This window comes from Sciurus carolinensis, chromosome 12, assembly GCF_902686445.1.
Source record: "Sciurus carolinensis chromosome 12, mSciCar1.2, whole genome shotgun sequence".
NCBI lineage: Eukaryota > Metazoa > Chordata > Mammalia > Rodentia > Sciuridae > Sciurus > Sciurus carolinensis.
Window position 1 is genome coordinate 86,402,137 of NC_062224.1, and position 23,930 is coordinate 86,426,066.

At 55.2% G+C, this 23,930-nt stretch overlaps 1 protein-coding gene across 5 annotated transcripts in view; it reads left to right on the top strand.

The window, feature by feature from the left end:
* Positions 1–23,358, top strand: part of Kif21b (kinesin family member 21B) — a 47,827-nt gene extending 24,469 nt beyond the window's left edge. For 2 of the 5 annotated variants that reach the window (XM_047520989.1, XM_047520990.1), the window contains exons 16-35: positions 3,084–3,191; positions 3,723–3,791; positions 4,227–4,459; positions 4,620–4,767; positions 4,980–5,174; positions 5,271–5,372; positions 6,607–6,772; positions 6,932–6,983; positions 7,160–7,217; positions 8,124–8,329; positions 8,407–8,481; positions 10,075–10,188; positions 11,895–11,933; positions 13,806–13,942; positions 14,817–14,997; positions 16,161–16,325; positions 16,614–16,731; positions 17,339–17,509; positions 18,034–18,233; positions 19,343–23,358. In XM_047520989.1, the coding sequence (XP_047376945.1) occupies positions 3,084–3,191; positions 3,723–3,791; positions 4,227–4,459; positions 4,620–4,767; positions 4,980–5,174; positions 5,271–5,372; positions 6,607–6,772; positions 6,932–6,983; positions 7,160–7,217; positions 8,124–8,329; positions 8,407–8,481; positions 10,075–10,188; positions 11,895–11,933; positions 13,806–13,942; positions 14,817–14,997; positions 16,161–16,325; positions 16,614–16,731; positions 17,339–17,509; positions 18,034–18,233; positions 19,343–19,403 (2,598 nt within the window). In that variant the 3' untranslated portion in view covers positions 19,404–23,358. Of the gene's footprint in view, positions 1–3,083; positions 3,192–3,722; positions 3,792–4,226; positions 4,460–4,619; positions 4,768–4,979; positions 5,175–5,270; positions 5,373–6,606; positions 6,773–6,931; positions 6,984–7,159; positions 7,218–8,123; positions 8,330–8,406; positions 8,482–10,074; positions 10,189–11,894; positions 11,934–13,805; positions 13,943–14,816; positions 14,998–16,160; positions 16,326–16,613; positions 16,732–17,338; positions 17,510–18,033; positions 18,234–18,756; positions 18,947–19,342 lie in introns of all 5 variants that reach the window. The other 3 variants (XR_007104377.1, XR_007104379.1, XM_047520991.1) reach the window with 3 other exon arrangements.
* The last annotated feature ends 572 nt before the right edge of the window (positions 23,359–23,930 follow it).

A 23,930-nucleotide genomic window follows, 5' to 3' on the forward strand; every position in this document is an offset into this window, starting at 1 on the left:
CTGTGTTAAAAATAATCATTGTTCTCCAATGCGGGTTTTTTTTTCCCCAACACCCAACACTGCCTGGTTTAACCCCGTCCTGGCCATGCACCTCTTAGCTAATTGCTTTGTCCTGGATGGCACAATGCGTGGAGGACATGACAGGCGCCCTGCTCAGTGCTGCCCCCTGTAGTGGAAGCTGCACTGCAGTTACTCCTGTCTGCACAGCGCATATACTCTTATTTGGTGCAACCTTTGCCTTGAATCTCAGTAATAATTAGATTGCTGGCAGGCTTACTGGGGCCAGGTTTTTGGCTAGTCATACATGCATGTCCTGTTCAACCCTTAGGAGAACTTTACGAAGAGGTCCTGTTGTTACTGCCACTCTATGGGAAAGTGAGGCTCAGAGATGGTGATTCTAGCTACAAGGAGTTGGTGGGGGATGCTGGGAGTCCTCAGCCTCCCGAGCTGGTGTGTGTTCCAGGTGCATGATACCTCTTTCCTACTTTGCTATGGCTCAGAGTCTCTGGGGCCTGGGTTCTTTCCTGAGGTCCTGGTTTGGGACTCAGGTCTTGTGCCTCTGAGTCTGAGTCTGTCTGATCTACCTGGGGATCAAAGATTCACGCTCCCTTTATATCCTCTCTCCCTCTGGGTCTTCCTGCCCTGACCCTCAGGCTCTGGTGTCCCCCAGCTTTCCACGTTCTAGGCTGGATCCCTAGCATAACCTGATACTACTGATGACAGCCCCACAAGCTGGGGAAGCCTGGCCTGGGGAGCAGAGACACAGGGAAGGGAACTCTCCAGTGTGTAGTACCAATGGGACAGGTATCTGCATCCTAGGAGCCACTGGGCTGACCACTGACTCACTGGTGCTGACCACTGTGCATAGGCAAGTGGTCACGAATGCAGGGATCGGTTCTTGGAGGAGGGGGGCCCACTGCTGTCTTAGGCCAGCCACCTCACCTGTGCAGGCTTTATCCCCAAGCCTAGGCCATAGGTCCAGGGGCTCCATCAGCCTGACCAGATGAGAGAGGGTTCTGCCTTGCTGTGCTTGGACCATCTTGACCTGGGCTGGTCCCAAGGCACCCCATTCCATTCTTCTACTTCTGTGCATCCACCCTGTGGACAAGATGCAATTGACATTGAAGTGACTTGGAATGCAAGTGCCCACAGATTCCCCCAGCCCCGGGCGCCCTCTGGTGGTGCAGAGGGAGATCCTGGTGGGTCTTGGTTATCCCCAGGCGAAATGGCACCACCTTGGCCTGGGCCTTCTGCAGCCACTCCTAGGGCAGCTCTGGGAGCTTCTGTCTTCATCCCCATTCTGTGTCCCTGGAGGTTTCTGGCTCAATCCTCTTCAGGCCTAGCCTCACCTGGCCAGTTCCCATTTCTGCTGGGTGTGATTCTCAAGAGTCCCATGAGGGAACATTCTCACAGGGTTCTGAAGTCTGGAAAAATAATCTAATGCCCAGGCACGTTTGAAAGACAGAAGGATCCACATATGTATGTGCGTTTCAGTCTCAGGATGGCTGAGGCCCTTCAGCCGGGGCCCAGCTCTGCCCACCTGCCTGTGCTTTCATGAGCCCAGGAACCGAAGTGGAAAAGAATGGCCTAGGATCATCCCAGGGGCACCCCAGCAGCCCAGGGGCCCAGGTGTTCTGTTGGCAGGACAGAAAAAGCAGCACAAGAATTCTAACCTGATGCCATGAAAGCCGGTGGCTTAGGCCTTTCCCACCACCTTCCAGCTGCAGGCCCCAGGAAGTCACAGAACTGCATGGGGTAGGACCTGCAGCCACAGGGTCCCCTAGGAAAGGGCACACTGCCTTGCACTTTAGAACTTCAGAGCAAGGCTCTCCCAGATACTGAAGCCCCTTTTAGGGCTGTCGTGTGCCTAGAATGTGCTCACCCATCTGAGACCATTACTTTCATGTGGCTACTGTCGAGCTCCACCACCCATGTGATGTGGCGGATGGGCCTTTGTCCAGGAGGACATGCTGCCTCCCCGGAAGCCTTGGCTCCCACTGTGCTAGAGTTTTCAGGTACATTGTTATTAGCCCAGGCTTTGACGTGGTCTCCCCATTCTCAGTCCTGTGGAAGAACACTCATTCCGAATCCCAAAGACACAGCAGCAACAAGCCTGCCTCTGCTCTGACCCGCCCTGCCGGGGAGAAGCCAACCCTGCTAGCTGCTGGATGCCTTGGCATCTCTCTCCCTCCCTCCCATGCCATTTCCTGTCCTACCTGCCCCCAGGCAAGACAGGTTGGTGACTTGCCTGTGATGTTTGAGGCCTCTATGGCAGAACCAGGACCGGCCCCCATGGTGATTCTCCTGCCCCCACTACCTGGAAGCTGCAGAAAGCCCTGTGTTCATTGCACTCCTGTGTTAGGGCCCCAGGAATGGGAGGCTGATGTTGCAGGGACCCAGGACAGTGGCTTCCCAGGACATTGGGTCATCTCCAACCACACTAATGGTGCTCTCTGTGCCTTTGGCTAGATTTCAGAGAACTGTGGGCTCCGGGCACTCTATGCTTGCTTTCTATCCTTGTTCTGAACTGTCGTGGAAGACCACCTGGATTTCTCATCTCATCTCTCAGATGCTCATTTCCTTGTTTATTAAACAGGAATGTTAATGCTGTTCTCCTGGTTGTCAGGAGGATGGCGCCTGGCAGAGAGCTAGATCTCAATAAATAATGTTGCTGTCATTGTGAGCCTGGCCCTGGAACCCAGTCCTGACCTCCACCTCCACCCTCTTCACAGCTCAGGCTATCAGAGTCAAAGAGGGTTACCTGCCTGCAGCGACCTCAGCTGACCTAGAATGGCCAGCCCCAGGATGTGGCTTTGGGTGGGAGCCAGAGTTAGGCCTTGCAGATTGGGGGCACCTGCACTTCGAGGTGGGCTGTAAGGCCACTCTTTTTGACAGGTTGCCCAGGTAGCTTTGACTTCCATGGAGGGGCAGGGCCTGGACCCCTCACTCCAGACCCCAGAACCTGAGCTGGAGCTATGGGGCAGGCTGTCATCTCTATTCAACGACCTCAGAACCAGTCACTCCCTGGAGCATGTGGGCCACCCCATTCCCTTCACCACTGCTTCTGTCTCTGCCCTAACCAGGTGGCCCTGATGAAGCAGATGAGGGAGGAGCAGCAACGACGTCGGCTGGTGGAGACCAAGAGGAACCGGGAGATCGCTCAGCTTAAGAAGGAGCAGCGGCGGCAGGAGGTGAGAGACCCCGAAGGATTCCAGGAGACTTCAGCCCGACTCCCAGCTTCCCCACGCACCTGGCCACCCCTCCCAACCAAGCAGGCTCCAGTTCCTGCTGTCCTAAGCAGTATCCATTGTACTTGAAGTTAAACACAGCCTTCAGAAGGGCAAGACCACCATGGGCCTCCAGTCTGACCCCACATGTTCCAAGGAAGGGCTTGAGCCAGGAACTTGCTCAGGGTCACCAGCGAATGGGAAACATGAAGCTTCAGGCCCGAGCAGAGAAGTCCAGCAAGGCCAAGCTCCCTAATCCCAGATTCCTCCCCCATAGTGGGAGATGAAGCCAAGGGGTCTTTACTGCACCTCCGGGCAAGGGAACTCTACTCTGGGGACCATTTTATCCACAATTTTGCTGCATGAGATTCACCCCAACATGAGAAAGATCCAGACTTCTTTCTGCAGATCTGGCCAGCCCATCCCCATCCCAGTCTGGGCAGAAAGGGCCTTTGTGTCTGAGTGTGGACCCCGCCCCTCCTCTCTTACCCACAGTTTCAAATCCGGGCCTTGGAATCCCAGAAGCGGCAGCAGGAAATGGTCCTGAGGAGGAAAACCCAGGAGGTGAGTGCTCGTGGACTGACTGAGCACAAGACCCTGTCCTTGCTGCAGGGCTCTCCTGTTGCTTTCCTTTGGGGAAGAAGAGGGGAGCCAGTCCTGCCTGTGGCCCTGGCTCTCCCTGCTCCATTCGGCAAACACAATCAGGTGAAATTGTGTCAGACCGGAGAGAGCGGGGCTTTCTCAGTGAGAGAGCTGAGGCTACAGGGCAGACTGTAGGCTCTGTCCCCAAATGTTTGAGGTGATTATCAAAAAAGAAAAAGAGGGAGAGGGGGAGGGGAAGGGGAAGGGGGAGGACAAACAGTGGCTGACTTTTATGTTCATTGCACATCAGATAGACCTCTCGGCCCTTCTGTGGCCCCAAGCCCCAGCTAGCACAGGGGGGTCTCTACCTGCAAGCCTTGGAGCTGGCCCCCATCTCCCCACCTCACTTCCCTTCAGGTTTCTGCACTGAGGCGCCTGGCCAAGCCCATGTCAGATCGGGTGGCAGGGCGCGTGGGGCTGAAGCCACCCATGCTGGATTCGGGGGCTGAGGTGTCCGCCAGCACCACCTCGTCTGAGGCCGAGTCGGGGGCCCGCTCTGTCTCCAGCATTGTGCGCCAGTGGAACCGCAAGATCAACCACTTCCTGGGGGACCATCCTGCCAACACCGGCAATGGCACCCGCCCAGCCAGGTGAGGTGGACTGGCCGGGCGCAGAGGGGAAACATGGGGGTAGGATCAGAGTGAGGGTAGTGCCACGATCCCCGGGGCCCTCAGCTCCCAGTGTGGGCTCGGCGGAGCTGCGGAGGTTAAGAGGAGTCACACTCAATCCCCTGTTGCCTCCGCCTCCCAGAAAGAAGTTCCAAAAGAAGGGGGCCAGCCAGAGCTTCAGTAAGGCTGCAAGACTCAAGTGGCAGTCCCTGGAGCGGAGGATCATCGACATTGTCATGCAGAGAATGACCATTGTCAACCTGGAAGCTGACATGGAGCGGCTCATCAAGGTGGGCCTGCCTCCCGCTTCCCTCCCTACCCGCTCTGCTTTGTCCTCTGTCACCCCATCTCAGGCTCCTCAGACCTTTCCCAGCCCCCTCACTCTGCTCTAGAATCCAGAGGTGCTGGGGGCCCTCAGGGGCTGGAGACCTGGGGAGGGAGCTGTGGGCAGGACAGGGCAGACCCCTGAAGCCCTGATGGTCCTCCGTCATCATCCCCCCAGAAAAGGGAGGAGCTGTTCCTCCTGCAGGAAGCACTTCGGAGGAAACGTGAGCGGCTGCAGGCTGAGAGCCCGGAGGAGGAGAAGGGGCTGCAGGAGCTGGCCGAGGAGATCGAGGTGCTGGCAGCCAACATCGACTACATCAATGACAGCATCACCGACTGCCAGGCCACCATCATGCAGCTGGAGGAGACCAAGGTAGCTGCAGGGATGGGATTGGCTGGGGGAAGAGGTAGGGGAGGTGGGTGGGCAGGGCAGCCCCAGGTGATGGGGCTCTCTGTCTCCTGGTTCCAGGAGGAGCTGGACTCCACGGATACCTCGGTGGTCATCAGCTCCTGCTCCCTGGCTGAAGCCCGCCTCCTGCTGGACAACTTCCTCAAGGCATCCATTGACAAGGTGAGCCTGCAGCTGACCTGTTCAAGGGGCCCAGAAGGCACAGGCGCCACCAGGACATAACCTAGCAGTGCAGCTCACGGGCCTGGCTCCTTCTCATCTGCGTCACTCACAGGCTGAGGCAAGCCACCTGGCCTTCCAGCCTAGAATTTTGCAGCTGTAAAACTGGGGTGATGGCAATACCAGGCTTGTAGCTCGTTTCATGCCTTTAACAAGACAATGCCTGTAAAGGGCTTGGCATGGCACCTGGCACGCAGTGGGGCCCCAATTAAAGGTGACCCTGGGTGTCTGGCCCAGGCCCATCCACAGCAAGGCTGGGCTTGAGTGTGTTGGAGGTAGAGAGAGAAATGTGTGTACATTGGGGTGGAGAAGCAGGAGACAGACAGACAGCCACATTCCACCCAGCAGGGTTTATGCCAGAATATTAGACATTCCTTGGTGTTTCTTGGGGTCCTCTCTTCTCTCCCCTCTTGGAGCTTGAGTCTTGGGAACAGACAGCCCCTGTGTGCATGCAGTATGACTCAAAAGAGGGTGGGAAGCTTTGCCCTCCATGACTTCTCACCCTGTCCCCAGTGATTACTCTCAGCTCTGCTTTGTGTCCTAGGGGACTGCATTCGTGTATTAGGGCTGCTGTAACAAAGTGCCACAGACTGAGAGACTTAAGCAATAGGGATATGTTGTCTCTCAGTTTTGGAGGCTAGGAGGTTCAAAGTCAGGGTGAGGTCTCTTTCTGTGGTTACAGGTAGCAGTCTTCACACACACACATTCATGCACATTTTCTACTGGGGACTGAACCCAGGGGTGCTCCATCACTGAGATGCATCTCCAGCCCTTTTTATTTTTTATTTTGATAAATTCAGGGTCTCACTGAATTGTCTAGATTGACCTTGAACTTGCAATCCTCCTACCTCAGCCTACTGAGTAGCTAGGATTACAAGCATGTGCCACTGCACCTAGCTCCCCTAATCTCTTTTTATAAGGACACCAGTCACATTGGATCAGGGCCCACCCATATGATCTCATATTACCCTATCTACCTCTTTAAAGGCCCTGTCTCCAAATACATGTTCTGAAGTAATGGGGGTTAGGACTTCCACATATGAATTTGGGGGAACACAAGTTAGCTCATAACAGGTGTATCTTAAAGTCACCTTCACCAAGCTGTGTACATGGGTACCAAGGATCTGGGGGCATCCCCCCAAAGCCAGGAAGGCTAATCCTTGGTCCCTGCCATCAGGGGCTGCAAGTGGCACAAAAGGAGGCCCAGATCCGGCTCCTGGAGGGACGACTGAAGCAGACAGACATGGCAGGCTCCTCCCAGAACCACCTGCTCCTGGATGCCCTGCGTGAAAAGGCCGAGGCCCACCCCGAGCTGCAGGCCCTCATCTACAACGTACAGCAGGGTACGTATAGGTGGGCTGTACCCCTGAGAGGCCCTTGCTTCCCCAGAACTCCCCCAGAAGCCCTATCTCATCCCAGTGGGAGAAATGCAGGAGAGAGGGAGGCCATCCCTCCTTTCCCCACACTGATGGGGGTCTCTCCACCCTCCCTCTCTCCCACAGAGAATGGCTACGCCAGCACAGATGAGGAGGTCTCTGAATTCTCTGAAGGGAGGTGAGTTTCCTAGCTGGAAGTGAGAGGCCAGCACACCTGGGGCTCAGAAAAGGGCTTGCCACAGGGTCCCAGGGCTAAGCCTGGGTTTGGGGGCTCTTTTGGGACCTACAGGTCTAAGTCCCAGAGAGCCAAGAGAATAGGATATTAGGATCCTAAACTCTCTGCTTCTTTCTCAGCTTCTCCCAGTCATTCACCATGAAAGGCTCTACCAGCCATGATGATTTCAAGTTCAAGGTGAGCCCACTGGAAGTTAGGCAGTAGGTGCATTTAGGCCAGCCTCCCACGGCCTGGGCCCTATCTTACCGTGGCTTTGGCTCACCCCTGGCCATGCCCTAATATTGCCCCCAGCTGGAATAGAAGTGCCAAGAAGAATCTAGCCTGGAATTGGGGGAGGGCCAGTCCATCCTTTTTTTTTTTTTTTTTTTTTTTTGTGGTGCTGGGGATTGAACCCAGGGCTTTGTGCTTGCAAGGCACGCACTCTACCAACTGAGCTACATCCCCAGCCCCAGTCCATCCTTTTTGAAGTGGGTAGAAGGTAGAAGAAGTGATCAGAGCCACTGCTGACCCCTTTCTACTCTGCCTACTGACATCACCACATCCAAAGGCCCCATTTTCAAAAATTTCTCCCTTTCCCATCCAAGACCCTCAACGTACCCTGAGCCCAAGCCTAATCCTAGATGTCTAGTTATTTTGCCTGCATATAGTTGATTCAACAGTATAGGAATCAACAATGAGGGAGTCTACCCGACTTCAAGGAATTCATTATTAGACTGAACCAAGACCCAAGACTTTTTAAGAAAAAAAGGGGGAAAAAAATACAGATAAGAAACAGTAACTTTTATGCATATTTTAGGGTGTACAGCAATAAGCTGGTGACCAGCAAGGAGTCAGTCTGAGTATTTTGTGGTCCATAAAGAGCAATAGAACATTTTCAGTTGCCCTGGATTCTCCAGGAGCCTGGAGAGTTTAGCTGTGGGGCACAGAAGATAGTCTCTGGGCAACATCTGCCCGGGTCCTTCCATTGGCTTTTCTCCCTTAGACCAAGTCTGCACCATTTCTGTGCCAAGGGTTTCCCCTGGCTTCCCTTTCATGTGCCATCCTGTTTGGACAAATTGGTCCACTGAGTCCTTCCTTTCCCAGGGGGAGCCCAAGCTGTCTGCCCAAATGAAGGCTGTGTCAGCTGAATGCCTGGGGCCCCCACTGGACATCTCCACCAAGAACATCACCAAGTCCTTGGCCTCCCTCGTTGAGATCAAAGAAGATGGTGTGGGCTTCTCCATCCGTGATCCCTATTACCGAGACAAGGTCTCACGCACTGTCAGCCTGCCCACCCGAGGCAGTACTTTGTAAGCAGGAGAACCAGGAATGTGGGTCAGGGTGGGCAGGGAGTTGGATCTGGGCCTGACTGGACTCTCTGTTCTAGTCCCCGGCAGTCTCGAGGCACAGAGACGTCCCCTCTGACCCGAAGGAAGTCATATGACCGGGGGCAGCCCATCAGGTGAGAACACATTCTAGAATCATCTCCAGAGTCACCACCCGTTGAGTCCTTGGATGTGTGAATGGCTGTGGAATTCCACTCTGTAGGTTATCACGTGTGCTTTCTAATCTGGGCTAAGTGAACTGAGTCATTCGACTTTACCCATGGTCCCTTGTACCCTGTCAGGTGTGGGCTATGGAGAAGTGTCATCTCCATAAGGCACCTGGGTAGCCAAGCCAAATGGTAAAAATGTGTGCTGATGTGCACTTGATATAGGTAACTTTGTAGTAGCTTAGATTTGTCATTATCCTGATCTGCTTCAGCCCTGTTTCTTGACCAGGGGTCCTTGGGAGCTTTGATTCTTTTTAAGACCTCCTCTTATGAAAGGAGTCTAGAAATTAAAAGAAAAACCAGAGGTTTGGAACAGCAGAGAAGACTCCAGATGGTCAGGCACACATGGGCCAGGCCCCCTAGAGTTTCTGTAGATTGCAGAAGGACTACTAGGGTTCTTTTTCAGAGGTTTGGTGGCCTTCCCCTGGTCACATGGCTAAATAGTGGGAAGCTGGCTCAGTTTGACCTTTTGCCACCTGTTTTGGTGGGAGGCAGAAGGAGGACCTGCTCAAGGTCCCAACCTTCCCTCCTCTCCAAAGCCTTTGCAGATGGCCAACGTCGGGGGCTTGCAAAGTGACCTTGGTGTAGGGAATGGTCTGTGTACCTGAAGCTTTACAAACTGTTGCCTTATTTCTGAACTGAGAGAACATATTCAAGTGCATTTGGGATTTAAGGCAAAGTCATGGTGGCTCTCCAAAAGGTGAGAAGGTTTAGGCTGAACCCAGTGACAACTTTCCAAGAAGAGGGATCTCGGGGTACTGGAATGGGCAGTGCAATGACGTCATGGTCTCCCTTGGAGGTGTGTGGTCAGTTCTCATCATACTTGGTGGTTATTATGTCCTATAAAGTCACAGTGAGCACTGTATCAGTGAGTAAGGAACCACTGGTCCTCAGGGAGATGGAGGGTGAGGTTTCTGTGACCTCTACTCATGACATTTTCAGTGGCCAAGTAGTATACTACCTTATTTTATATGCTTCTACTTCAAGACACCTTAGTTAATATATATTGTTGACAAGTAGCATTGAGCTCACAAGCACAGCACTAAGGCCATGCCCAGATGAACCTTATGGGACCCACAGATTTTTTAATCCATGAGGTACTTCCCAGCCTTCTTATAGCTTAGGATCACCAGACAGCACTTTGGTATTAGGCTTAGGGATTATTTTTAAAATGGAAATCACCAACAAAACACGTAAAAATGTTAAGGAAAAAAAAAACCCACCCATGGATTTAAATAGATGATGAATAGGACACTTGTTCCAGTGTCAGAGCTGAAACCAGCTCAGCTAGGAATGTGAATGTTTAAGTGACAAATTTCTCACTCACTGAAGTCCAAGGATGGTGGCTTTTGAAGAGCAGTGCCTAGGAACCTGGCTGGGGGCTGAGCTGAGATCACTGCCCAGTGGCCCTGCCACTGAGATAAGGTGGAAACCCAGCTCTGGGGGTGGCCTGTGGGCAGGGGTGGTCACTTACAGACGCCGCTCTCTGTCCCTGCTCGCCAGGTCCACAGATGTGGGATTCACGCCTCCATCTTCCCCTCCCACCCGGCCCCGCAATGACCGCAACGTCTTCTCTCGTCTCACCAGTAATCAGAGCCAGGGGTCAGCACTGGACAAGTAAGAGCAGGGCTCAGGGGCAGGACAGGGAGGGCATAGAGGAGGAGCAGGGAGCCTACGGCCGGGCCTTGCTGGAGACAGGCAGGAATAGCTGGGCAGACCCCACGCTGAGGTATCGACCTCTCTGAGCCAGGAGGCCCTGACCCTCCTCATCCTTTCTGTACTGACTTCCCTTCCCCCAAGCATGCTGGGACCTCAGGAGAGGGCAAGAAGGAAGCCACCAAGATGGGGGCTGGGGCAGTGAGGAGGGAATGGCCATGTGGGGCTGGCACACCAGAGGGCTCCCCGGAATTGCCCTTTCCATTCGCCTCAGCTGATGCTTTGCTTCTCTCTAAAGCCCCTTCCTTCAGCCTCAACCACTGTCCTATCCAATCGCAAACACTGCGATCAAGGCCTTCAAGTCACCTTCCCATGAAGGGCTCAGCTCCACCCGAGCTCAGCTCCTGCTGTAGCACTCCTTGCTAAGAGTGTAACGCGTGTTAACAGCAATCCCTGCATCCAGAAGGCGCTCACCTTGCTTTACCGCCGGCTCTCCCATCTGTGACTCTTTGGAACTGTCTATCGACCCTGAGAACTGTCTTCGGTTTCATGTAGGAGGAAGGGGGCCCAACAAGGGGCCCAGTCCTAGAAAGTGACTAAATAGGGCTCAAGCTGGAACTTTTAATTCCCACCAGTCTGGTGCTCCTAATAGTGGGACTCTGCACTGGGGAAGGGGAGAGCCCCATCCTCCCAGTATTCTCCTCTAGGCTCCCTAAAAGCTTCAGTGCTGCAAGGGACAATGATGTCATGTCTTTCAGGGAATCCTAGGTTAGAAAGGGCTAACCCTTTGTCATTGATCCTGATGTACACTCTGTCCCCCTCCCCACAGAAACACTCATTCCTAGGCCAAAACACTGCTTCCTGATGGCCGAGCCTGGGAGTCAAACCCAGTAACCTGGGTGCACCTTCCTTCTCCAAACCAACCTCAGCTCAGGCTCCTGTTGGGGGAGTTACTGACCCTCCCCATCAAGAGCACCCCTCCTATGTGCCACTGTGGCCACCCAGACGGGTCCCTTTTTTCAAGGGCTGGGATGGGATTCTGCCTATCCTGGTGTGGTGGTCCACAGAGGCTTTAGTTCAATCCAGTGGTTCCAGTCTTGGGACCCATGTGTGGTACAAAGCCATCTTCTAGGCATGGTCCCCTTTGGCTCCCTGTGGACAGTGGGCTTTGTAAATCAGTGAGTGAGTCCCGAGGAATTGCTGGAAGGAGCTAGCTCCAAGGCAGGGGTGGAAGCAGCTGTGGCTTCCTTTGGCCCTGGTAGGTGCAGGATCACTGAGGTGGGACAGGTGCCCCCAGCTTGTGCAGTGAGGCAGCCAGAGAGCTTGGAACCAGCAAAGAGCCAGGAACCACTTCCCTGAGTGTGGAACTGGCCTCCCATCTCCTGTGGCCCCCTCTCACTCCACCCCGCTAGCCAAGGGACCCTCTGGTGGCCTGCTCCTGGGAGAGCCTCTGCTCCCAGGCCAGCCTGTCCCCACCTCCTTCCCTGCTCTCCCTGAAGGCCCTCCTCCTCTGCCTCTCTCACCCCCTCCAAGAGAATAACCGCCCTCTGACCTCCCTGCCACTGCCCGCCGCCGCCGCTGCTGCTGCCGCCGCCGCTGCCACCTCTGCCACTCCTTTGTGTGTTTTCCTCTCTCCCCTAATCCAGCTAATTTTCTGCCCTCCCCAGGTCTGATGACAGCGACTCCTCTTTGTCGGAGGTCCTGAGGTACACACAGAAAGTCTCTTGTGTTTGGTGCCCCTCTGGCTCTCTTCTCTCTTCTCTGCCTCTCGCTGCACCGGCCCCTCCTGCCTGTACACCTGTCCTCAGCATGCGGCCCCTCCCCTCCCAGAACCCTGCCTCCGCTCTGCCATCTCCCTCCTGAGACTTCTTCCTGCCCCATGGTTCCGCCCTCTCAAGGTGGCCCCGTGGCCTCTGACTATGCTGGGCCTGGCTGGAGCTGGGGGCTTGGGGAGGGGGTGCCGTTGCTTGTGGCCCACCCTGTTCTCTTTTCCCTCCTGGCCTGAGCAGGGAGGGGCAGAGCATGGAAGCCTGGGTGTCTGGGCCAGAGCTGAGCTGCTAAGGGACCGAGGGCCGGGGAAAGGCCATGGGCGCCGGAAAAGCCAGCTGGGCTGCTATTCTTTTGTTGGGTGTTGGTGGCTCTGGTGGCTGTGCTTGAAATTCTTGTGACTTAGCTTATGCCAGTGGGGGGGCCCTTCAGATGCTGACTCTGAGGGAGTCACCAAGGACGGCCCACATCTCTTGGTGTGCGGATGTGCAGGTGCCTCCTCCCACCTCAACCTGTGGGATGACCAGCGGCCATTTCCCTGGCAACCCAGCATAACACCCCACAACGTGGAGCAAGTCTCAGGACCTGGGGGACCTGAACCCCCAACAAGTGAAGGGCTCTCTGATCCCCTCTCTAGCCCTGGTGTTGACCTTTGTTAGTTTGTTTTTCCTTCAGGAAATGCTAACCTGGAGAGCCAGCCTCTCGTTGGAGAGAGGGCTCTCCTTTCACCCATTTCCACTAACTGGTTAACTTGGCCCAAACTAGTGTCATAAGTGGGGAGCAGGAGCATCTTGGGGAGCTATTGTGCGTGTGCCTGGTTGCCAGCTGGGTGTGTCTGAGCACTGGTCCTGGAGGTTGGGAATGATCAAGGCCACAGGGGCTGTTCCAGGGGGATATTGGTCATTTCAGGAAACCTTAACCACAGTGTCACTGCTGAGAGCAGCATTCTCCTTAAACAAGAACTAGAATGTATTTTCAGTTATAACTCAGCCAGGGTCACAACCCAAAAGGTCCTAAGATTAAAAAAAAAAAAAAAATTCTGTTGGGAGCCCCCAAGAACCCTCACACTCCCTGGCCTCAGCCTGGTCCCCTCTCAGAGCAAGAAGGTGCCATTCTAGGTTCTTATAGCTTCATTCTAGAGAGGCCACAAATATCCTTACCCCAACAGGGGTCCCTGCAGGGATTTATCCCTTTAGAAATGACAGACTCCGGTCTGCCCGTGCCGATTCAGCAGTGGCCCCTAGGTGGGTGCATATGCGTGGCCATGTGCACGAAAGTCTCACTAGTTGGGAGGTGCCAGTCACTAGCAAATGGAAATACTGGGTGCCAAGTGCCTGGTAGGGTGATGGCCTGAATCCTTCCTCTCTGCTCCCCTCTCCTCACACTGGGTAACTGAAGCAGCATGAAGATTCTGCTGGAACCTGCAAGGGCCAATTCTGACACGTGGGCCTTTGCCCTGCCCGCCTGGGGCCTGATTGCCTTTACATCTCAGCATCTGGATCAGACAGCATCAGATGGGGACCCTGAGGGCAGGGTCATGCTCCTGCTCCTCCAGCTGTGCCTAGCGTGGGACTTGCTCCCCCGGAATTGTTCAGGATGGTGACTGGCTGATTACTGTACAAGATGGTCCCTGTCCCGGGCAGCCTTTCTCTGCTCTCAGACCTTGGTGGAGTTTGGCTAAAGGTCCTGGAGTGTCTGTCATTAGGCCCTCGTCTCCTCCCTATCCTGACCCCTCTCTCCCATGTACCTTGATCAACCTAGCAAGTCTCCCTGGCTGACAGGCACATCCTCTCTCCTTCTCTCCCTGGAAGGGGCATCATCACCCCCGTTGGAGGAGCCAAGGGTGCGCGGACAGCCCCGCTGCAGTGTGTGTCTGTGGCCGAGGGCCACACCAAGCCCATCCTCTGCCTGGATGCCACAGATGAGTTGCTTTTCACAGGGTCCAAAGGTGAGTGGAACCCAGACTGGCCAGGTAGGGTTAGGGTCCCCCACCCCCACCCCTTCCTTGGCCAGAGTGAGCTGTGAAGGAGACAAGAACACAGAGCTCCCAGGAGCTGAGGCTCCGGGGCCAACTTGCTTACCACCATGTCTCTTGCCTGGTCTCTAGGCTCCCATCCCATGTACATGGCCCTGCTGACTCCACCTAGCAGTCTTCCAGATCTTCCTTAGAAACTTGAGGAAGCCTCTCAGGTGTCCAACCTGTATGGGCACATCTTGGTCCTCCAACACCCCAGACATCACCCGGCATCTGTAGCTAAACCAGTCCTTTGATCTCAGCAGCAGGTCCCCACAGAGTTCTGCTACTAAGTGACAATAGCACAAAAATTTGACCAGCAGAAAGTACAAGGCTGTAGCAGACATGTGTAATAGAAACAAGCATGTGTACATGCGTGAATATGTGTATCCACAACAGGAGGGAAGCAACTGCCAATCAAAGGGTGTAATTGATTGACTTCCAAGTTTTCCTATAAAAATTGCTTGCCGCTTGCTCAGTTAGCCAGTGTTGGCATCTGTAGGAATAGGCACCAAAGGCTTAGGAATTTTATTTTAACTCAGGACACGTTTAGCAGTGCTCACAGGACTCGCCCTGTTCTAAAGCTCTGGCCAACTTCTCTTTCCCCTGAGTTTTTCTTAAGCATATGCACACACACATAAGCACGTGTGTGTTTTTCTTTCCCTCAGACTTAGAGTTCCTTCCCCCAGATCCCTCTGATCCTTCCCTTGACAGGCCAGGGCAGGGGAGCGGCCTGACCCCCCCACCCCCACCCATTTCCCATGGCTGACATCGCTCCCTCCTCCTGACTCCTCCCCCTCCCCTACAGATCGGAGCTGCAAGATGTGGAACTTGGTTACGGGGCAGGAGATTGCAGCTCTAAAGGGCCATCCCAACAACGTGGTCTCCATCAAGTACTGCAGCCTTTCGGGACTGGTGTTCTCCGTGTCCACCTCCTACATCAAGGTGTGGGACATCCGGGACTCAGCCAAGTGCATTCGGACTCTCACGTAAGCCCCTCCGCCTGCCCTCCTGTGGCTGGGCTGCAGCACACTGGGTTGCTAACAGTGCTTTCCAGGCCAGGTGGCCCAAACTGGCTACATGGGCACAAAGGCCCTTATTGGCCCTTGGTCGTGGTTTGACTCTGGGGGATAAGATGAGATCTCCTGGTTTGGGGGACGGTTTCTGAGGCAGCAGGTTGGTGAGCCTTTGGCCTGCCTGGCTCCCACCTTTGCCCCAGTCCCCAAGCCCTGTCCTTTGAGACGTGCTAGATATAACCATAGACACATTTCACCTTGAATGAGGAACATGTCACCTGGAAATGGTGACACCAACAGGTGGCAGCAGTCTCCAAAGCCAGAAGGGCCACCTGCAAGGGTAGATGAGCCACAGGCATGGTCCTGAGTCCTGGCCCTGATGGTCTCAAGCAGACACAGGGGAGACAGAGCCAGAGCACTCCTATAAAAGTCATATTTTGTCCTTACATGTGCAACATAAACCACAATCTGTTAATTGAATCCTTAAAAAGTTAACACAGAGGATTTTTAGGGCAGTGAAATTATTCTATGTGATTCTGTAATGGACATAATGTCATTATACATTTAACCAAACCCACAGAATGTATGACACCAAGAACGAACCCCAACGTATGTGATGAACTTGGGTGATGATCCATGGGTGTTGGTCCACTCCCGTGGGGGCTGTTGGGAACCGGGGGCTGTGCATGTTGCGGGAAGGAGGTGTATGGGAAATCTTGATATCTTCCACTCAGATTTTGCTATGAGGCTTAAACTGCTTTTTACAAAAGAAAAAAAGAAGAAATCTTAGGAGAAAAGTAAACTGCAGGGGTATTATCGCCTCTTTTTGCAAATGAGGAAACAGACTCAGGGAGGTTGAGTGGTTTCCACAAGGCCCAGGTTCCAACCCAGTCCCCTGCCTCCGTCTCAGTCTTCCCAGGGCTGCTGGTGTGCCTTGGCAGTGTGTCACAGCTGGTGGAGTGGCACTCTCCCCTTTGGCCCATTTCTAGGGAAATCTGTTCGTGGTCCATCAGTCTTCATCGGGCTTCCTGGAAGAAGTGGTTCTCAGGACTGGTCTGAGAGAGGTTGTATCTGTTTCCTGACCTGCGTGGATGGACTGTTTTGATCTCTGGCCTTGCCTCTCTTCCTCCTTCCAGGTCCTCAGGACAAGTGATCTCAGGTGACGCCTGTGCTGCCACTTCGACCCGCGCCATCACCAGTGCCCAGGGGGAGCACCAGATCAACCAGATGGCCCTCAGCCCCTCTGGCACCATGCTGTACGTGGCTGCGGGCAATGCCGTCCGCATCTGGGAGCTCAGCAGGTCAGTGAGCTGTCTGGGGAAGAGGCTTGGCGTGGCCCCGGGGAGCTTGAGATGACCAGCCCCAGGGTGGCAGGACCTCAGCTGTGCCTCTAGTCCCCCATGCTGCTGAGCTGTGTCCTCTCCTCTGAGCCCCCTGGGACCCAAGGCAACATATGTCTAGATTCTTGATCTTGCTTGGAGGGGGAGGAAGAGCAACCTAGCCAGGACTATTGGTCCCAGGACAGACCCTACCCTGACCCCGGGTCCCTGCTAACCCCCTCCTCCTGGCCGGGCCTCTCCCCACTGCAGGTTCCAGCCCATTGGCAAGCTGACTGGCCACATCGGCCCTGTGATGTGCCTGACAGTCACCCAGACTGCCAGCCAGCATGACCTGGTGGTGACCGGCTCCAAGGACCACTATGTCAAGGTACCTGAGCTGCCTCTGCTCCGAGGCCTGGCTGGGGAATTCTGGGTCTTTCACCTTACTTTCACCTTTGCCCCCTATTGTCTTGGGAGTACTCATGAAAAGTAAGGAGACTTCTAGAGACTTATGCTGAAGGAAGCACCCCAAAGAAGGCAGGAAGGTGTGCAGAAATTATTAATTAATTAAATATTATTAATTAATAAGCTACAGCATTATTTTGTAAGTGCTGAAAAATTAGAAATAGCCCAACTGTCTAAGGATAGATGGAAAATCCCCTGATCAGGATGTAATAAGCTATTAAAATGATAAATACAGGGCTGGGGATATAGCTCAGTTGGTAGAGTGCTTGCCTTGCAAGCACAAGGCCCTGGGTTCAATCCCCAGCACTGCAAAAAAAAAAAAAGGAGAAATAGGAAAAGAACCATAAAGTATCAAGCCACACTAATTTGTTTGCTCTCTGAATGTGCAGTTGGAAGTGGCACGTGGTGAGAAACTAGAAGGAAGCCTATCAAAGGGAAATGGGGCAAGGACTGTGGTGAATTTTGTCACAACAGTGCCTGGGTCCTGGCCTCCCCGTGCCAACCTCCCTACCCCTGCTCTCCTCCCCCAGATGTTCCAGCTCGGCGAGTGTGTGGCAGGTACCATTGGCCCCACTCATAACTTTGAGCCCCCGCACTACGATGGCATCGAGTGCCTGGCCATCCAGGGAGACATCCTGTTCAGTGGCTCCCGGGACAATGGCATCAAGAAGTGGGACCTGGAACAGCAGGAGCTCATCCAGGTGTGGGTGGAGGGAAAGGGAGAGTGGACCAGGGCCAGGGTCCCAGGCAGAGTTCCCCAGTCCCACTCTCCTCCGTGTCTGTCCCCTCCCCGACCCCCAACCCCCTGAGGCTCTCGGGATCCCGCTGTCTCCCCTCAGGCACCTGCTCTCCCCAAAGGCTTTGCTGTCAGCCTCGGGTTTGACTGTGAAGCTCAGCCATCAGATTCCCTCTCCTGGGAGCGCTTCCACTTGAGTCTGACCTCTCTGAGGGCAAAGGTTTCTCCTTCAGTGTGGAGTCTTAGGTTTGTACCTGGGAGCCAGGGCAGAAGGACCCTTATCCAGGCTCCTGAAGCCCCCAGCATAGGCCAGCCCTGGCCCGGCTCCCAGGACTGATGAGGCCCATCTGTGGGGCAGCTGTAGAGGCCAGGAGAGCCTGGTGCAGCCCTCCACCCCTAGCAGGAGGGCTGTGTGCTCCTGGGGCCCAGGGCAGGTCCTCTTCCCACTCCTCACCTCCCCAGCCCTCACCAGCCCTGATCCTCCCGCAGCAAATCCCCAACGCCCACAAGGACTGGGTGTGTGCCCTGGCCTTCGTCCCGGGCCGCCCCATGCTGCTGAGCGCCTGCCGTGCGGGCGTCATCAAAGTCTGGAACGTGGACAACTTCACGCCCATTGGTGAGATCAAGGGCCACGACAGCCCCATCAATGCCATCTGTACCAACTCTAAGCACATCTTCACGGCCTCCAGGTAGGTGCTGGACAGAGAGGCCTGCGTTTCTACACATCCCTCTCCCTGGTGTGGGAAGGACAGCTGGGAGGCTCAGGGCCGCACAGCTTCCCCTGATCAGTGGGCTCACAGAGCAGACCCCATGGCACCTCTTGTCTGTTCTTAGCTAGTGCCGGCCGTCACTGAGTGCCTGTGTGCCAGCTCTGCACTGGCCAGGGGGCAGGGAGCCGCCAAGCCCAGGGCCGGGACTTGCCCACCTGTCTCCATGCTCTTCCTGTCCTCACCCAGCAGTCCCACCAGCTCTCTCTGCCCCGTCCACGTGGCCCTCAGGCTGCAGAGCAGCCCTGCAGCCCAGGCCACAGCTCCCTCCAGCCCCAGCTCTGGTCCCCTGCACAAGCAGCCCCCGAGCCCTCGGCCCCAGGGGGTGCGACTCAGATGGGTTTCTTCTTTTTCCTTCTTGTTCCGACATGTCCCTTCTCTCCCTCTCCCCTTCCCATGTCCTCCTGCCTCTCCTCTCTGCCTCTCCAACTCTCTCCCCCAACAGTGACTGCCGGGTAAAGTTGTGGAATTACGTCCCTGGACTCACCCCCTGCCTTCCTCGCCGAGTCCTGGCCATAAAGGGCCGCGCCACCACCCTGCCCTGACCCGCCCCCTCTCCCCAGTCTCCTCTCTTGTTCTTCCCCTCTTTCCTTTTCCCTGTCTTTCCCCACTTCGGTCTGAGCTGCTTCTTCACGGTATGAGATCATTTTACTCTTCTTTCTTACTGTCCCTTCATGTCCTGCCTGGCCCAGAGAGCCTGCTCCACCTGCCCCTCTCCTCCCAGCATGAACAGGGGGACAGAGTCCCAGGAGAGGGATGCCAGGTAGCAGAGAGCAGGGGGGAACTTCCAGGTGGACAAACAAAATAGTAACAAAGCCCAGACTAAGAGTCCCCGGGGCCTTTGAGACCATAGGCCTCTCACGCCCAGCACTCCTCCACCCTGTGGTCTGCCCTCCTCTGGGGCAGTGTCTACCTCCCAGCCCTGGCCACATGTGGGGAGTTGGGGAATCAGCTCATCCTTTATTTGGGGGAGCAGCCAGCTGGGCTCACTCAGAGAGCTGACCAGTCCCCTCTCTGTCCTCCTCTCCCAGTGACCTGACGGTGAAGTTCTGGAGCATACGGCGGTTACCGGCGGCCAGTCCTAAGAGTTAGGTCAGGGCATGCCTGGACCCTCAACCCAGCAGACTTCACTGCATGGAAGGGAAGCTGTGACCTGACCAGCCTGGCCCGCTGCACTGGGGACAGAGGGTGTGGCCCGTCTCCTTCCGCTTCCTCTCCCTTGGCCATAGGATACTATCACCTCCATTCCTCCCTGACTCTTAGGAGCCTCCTGGTGAGAGAAGTTGGAGAGGAAATTAAGCTGTGAAGCCAAAGGGCATTATCCCCACTTTTCTCTCCCCCAGAAGTCCCCTGGCCTCCCCTCCATCTGGCCACATGGTCTCCTGCTGAGCCAACCCTGCTCCAGGCCATTGGTCCAGGGTAGGACCTGTCAAGGAGGGGAAGCAGCTCCGGCCCCATCATGTCCCTCTGATGAGCTCCCAGCTCAGCCTCTGTACCACTTCACCTGCCTCTGAGCCCAACACGGTAGTCCTCAGGTAACCATGGAAACCAGGCGTAGGCAGCTAGGGCCTTGCAGCTGACCTTGAACCCTATGGCCAACACCTAGTCCCAGTGGGCCTGAACCCTTCCATGGGGTCCCATTCTGATGGGGCCAAGGTGGAGCTACTAGAAAGATCCCTTTGAGGAGACGGTCAGGAATATTTCATTGATTTAATTTATTATTTTTTATGATTTTGCTGTTACCTCCTGGAAACCGACTTGAAGTTCCCTCCCACACATTCTGTCCCTCAGCTTTAGGGGTCTCGCTCCCAGCACTCCAGGGCCACCTCCTCTGTTTGCTTTGCAGAGGAGGGAAATGCCCTCTGCCACTCTTCGCAGCCCTGACCTATCCCCAGCTCCGTCCCTGGGGACCCTTCTCTGAGCGCACCCCTGGCCTCTGGGCCGCCTGAGCTTCAGTGCCTTCCTCTGCCCGGGGCCTGGCCCTCGTGCTGGGCAGCCTTACGCCAACCATGCCCGCTGCGCCAAGTGTGTCTTCTATTCAAGGGGTCTCATGTCCACCACCCCCAGAAGGCGGGGAAGCTCACCCCACAGCCCAGGGCTGGGGAGTCCCACTCCCCAGACATCTGCATGGTCACATAGGAAGCAGCTTGGTGGACTGTGTCCACTAGGAAGCTGCTCGGGTGGTGAGGACTGCCCGGTACCTCGCCCCCTTTCTCCCAGTCAACCCATCATTTCACCCCTGAATAGGATAAGGGGTCTCTTCAGCTTCTGTCCTTCTGCTTATTCAGGAGGCACATTTTCAAGCCTTAAAACCAGCATGGGCGTGAGCCTCCCTTAAGGTTAGAGGTCAGGAGGCAGTTAGTTCATAGAGCTGCTCTTTCCCCTTGGGCTCCAGGGACAGGGCTAAACCCGCGTTCCCTGTTGGCACAACTCTGAATTCACAGGAACGGGCCTCGGGAGGGGCCAGCTCCGTCCCTCGCCCCTGCTTCCCCCCAGGCCTGTCCACATTGTTTTCCGTTGCTTGGTCTGGCGCTTCCTGGCCCCAGTCTGGGAGCCAGGACTCCCAGCTCCCTTCAGAGGACATGGTGACTGATGGACTTCCCAGTAGTGGCGCTGTGTTTCTGCCCTGGGCTCCTCTCCCTCTGTGGCCGGAGCTGTTGGAGTCTGTTCCGTGTGGGCCCTGGTGGGAAGGGTCAGGCCCCAATGAAAACTGAGGCTGGTCACCCTGCCTGAGCCCTCCTCAGAGCTACCCCGAAGGCTAAGGAGGCTGCCCTGCTTGTTGGCGGCCCCTGCTGGACGTGGCGTTGAGTCTGGGTGAGCATGCTGATCTCCTGGACCTGGACAGTCTGTCTGCTATGACCAGAAGTCCTCCTTCCTCTGCCCATCCCTGGGTGCTGGGTAGCTCCCTTAGCACTCAGAAGTGACCTCAAGTCTCCCCCTCTTCGTCCACCCCTCCCCACCTGAACAGAAAGCTTCGACCTTCAAACCCGTCCGCATGACTGTTTACAACTACGGAAACACCTTGAGACTTGTGCCCCTCCCCTGCCTCCATGGACCAGGGACGCCCCCATCATGGGGCCGCCCCAGCCCAGGTGTACTGTGGCTGCAAGGCCTGTAGGAGGTGTGGACTTACGGCCCTGCGAGAGGTGCTCATCGTCATTGCCGCTTTCCGCCGTTCCTGATGGGTCACTACCTCACAGCGGGGCCGGCTCTGCTGTCCCGGCCGGTGTCATTGACTACACTTGAAGTCCTTTGGGAGCCCCGAGCCATTCGTCTCTGAGCCGCCTGGACCTGTGCTCTACGAGCGATGGAGTCACCCACCCTTTCCAGAGGTCCGTATTCAGGGGGCAAGTCCCCAGACACTGCACAAGCCTCCTGAGTTGGAAGCACAAACTGGTTGTGATTTGAGCACAATGGCAGAGCTCTCGCGGGCAGTGTGCACAGCCTGGGCCTGGGAGGCTCCTCCCAGGTCAACTTTGTCCCCAGTTGTACTAGGGATGCCCGTGTCTAGAGAGAGTGGCTGCCCTTGCTGAGGCAAGGTCTTGGCCTGTAATTCTGGGACTTGTCATTTTATTTCTTGTGCCCATCCTAAGACTTGAGCCCAGGCTACACCTGTATGCTGTGGGGCAAGGAGTAGAGCCCTCCCTTGTCCCCACAACCCAGGTCTTAAATGCCTGAGCACAGACTGGCTCCCAGCCCTACTGAGCCTGCAGTGCTTGGCCCGGACTCCCTGCCCCTGTCCCTGCTTTTGAAGTGGATTGGCTTCCACCCAGGTGGAAGGTGTCTTCCATCCCCACGCCCCGTGGGCCGTCTCAGCACAGTCCTGTGCCAGGACCTCATTCTCAGTATTAACCAGTTAGTATTTGATTTTACCTGAGTGACTTGGCCCCTCTGAGGCAGCCAGAATCCTCGAAGGTCACATCTGGAGCTCCGTAGGCGATTGCCAAGGAGGGAGGCTGGCAAGGAGGCAGAGACTGGCACAGACAAGCCCTTGAGGTGGTTAGGGTACCACCAGCCACTTGGGAAGGGACTGCTGTGGCTCTGGGAGTGGCCTCCAGCCCACCCACCCTCAGCCCAGCTGCAGCCTTGGAAACTCCGCCTTCCGTTGTCCAACCCTGTTGCCGGCCTGGGGCCATCTGGCTTTGGCAGAGGGCAGTGTAAAGCACAAACCCACCTTAAGGAAGACAGCGTTGATGGAATTTTCTCATGCCACCCAGTGTGGTGGGAATACAGGCAGGCGGCTGCTCTGAAGTCAGGGGAGATGTCTCTCCGCCCTGCCCCCTCCCAGCTCTTGGGGGGACACTTCCTGATGGAGTCTGGGCTGGGCGCAGGCACACCCCTCTGGTTGTTCGGACCCTGCATACCTGTGCCTGGTATGTTTGTGTGGGCAGGGCCTGCCCTGCAGGAATGGTGAATTCCTTCCCACTGCATGGCCCAAACCTGTGGCTTCTGTCCCTCTGCCATCTCAAACAAGAAACTGCTTGCTGCCTTCTTTGCTGGGTACAGCCTCCTCCTGATCAATGGCCAGTGTCCCCCACAGGCTCCCTGAGCCTGGCCTTCCTCTCCCAGCTTCCAAATCGTCACTGCCCCCTTATGTGTAAGAACAAAACCTGCAGGGAAAGTTCTGTTTCTTCTCTGGCACCTTTGTTCTGTCCTTTCTGTCCAACCTCCTCCATCTCCAACACCCAGATGATCCCTCAGCCCCCACCCCACCTTAGCCCAGTCCTTTAAACCTGTGTCCCTAGGGTCTTGCCAGGAAGTGGGAAGTAAAAACCGCTTGATGAAGAGCAGAGAGTCAGAGAAGACCCCTGAATGAATCAGGGTCCTGCCCTGGCCACCAGCTCTTTTCTAGCCATCATCCCCACCCAGGCTGCAGGGTTTCATTTGGCTCTGCGATGTGACTAGCACAAGGTGTATATATATATGTTTTGTACCTCTGCTGATGACTGTACATAATGTATGAAAGTTATTTAAGCCTCATGCTGTATATTTCTGTTCCTAGACTGGATGTGTGTGTTCTAAGTTGTCATAAATAAAACCCCAATGACCCTTGTCTGTGGAGGTGTGGTCCCTGAGGGCTGCTGGCCTTTGGCCAGTGGCCCTTCTTTGGGAAGTTGTTGGTGGGCTGGTCTCTGGGCATGGGCCCAGTCTGATGAAAGCTTGGGCTGCGAGTTTGGGGCCTCCCTAGTAGGAAGCAGAGCTTTCCAGACTTCACATGTTGCCTCCCAGGGCTGGGGCAGGTACGGTTGGTGGAAGAACAGGCACTGATTGGCATTTATTGAGCATCTACTGTATGTATTCCAGGCATTGTTCAGGACATTTTTTGGTAGATTTTTCACTACTCCATGTGAGAGGTGATATTCTCATTTTATGAAATGAGAAATGTCCAAGAATGAAAGTGACCTATCAAGACTCACAGCTAATTAGGACCGAGTCGAGATTTGAAGCAGCCCTGCCCAACCACCTTTCCCCATTTCCTTTAATGTGCTGTGTATTTTCTCTAGGGCCTGGAATTCACTGTGTGCGGTGGGGACCAGACACAGCCTTCCTTGGCCACTTTTGAAGAGAAGACAGAAATATAAAAAGCTCATATCAAAAAACAGCTCTACAATGGTTGTT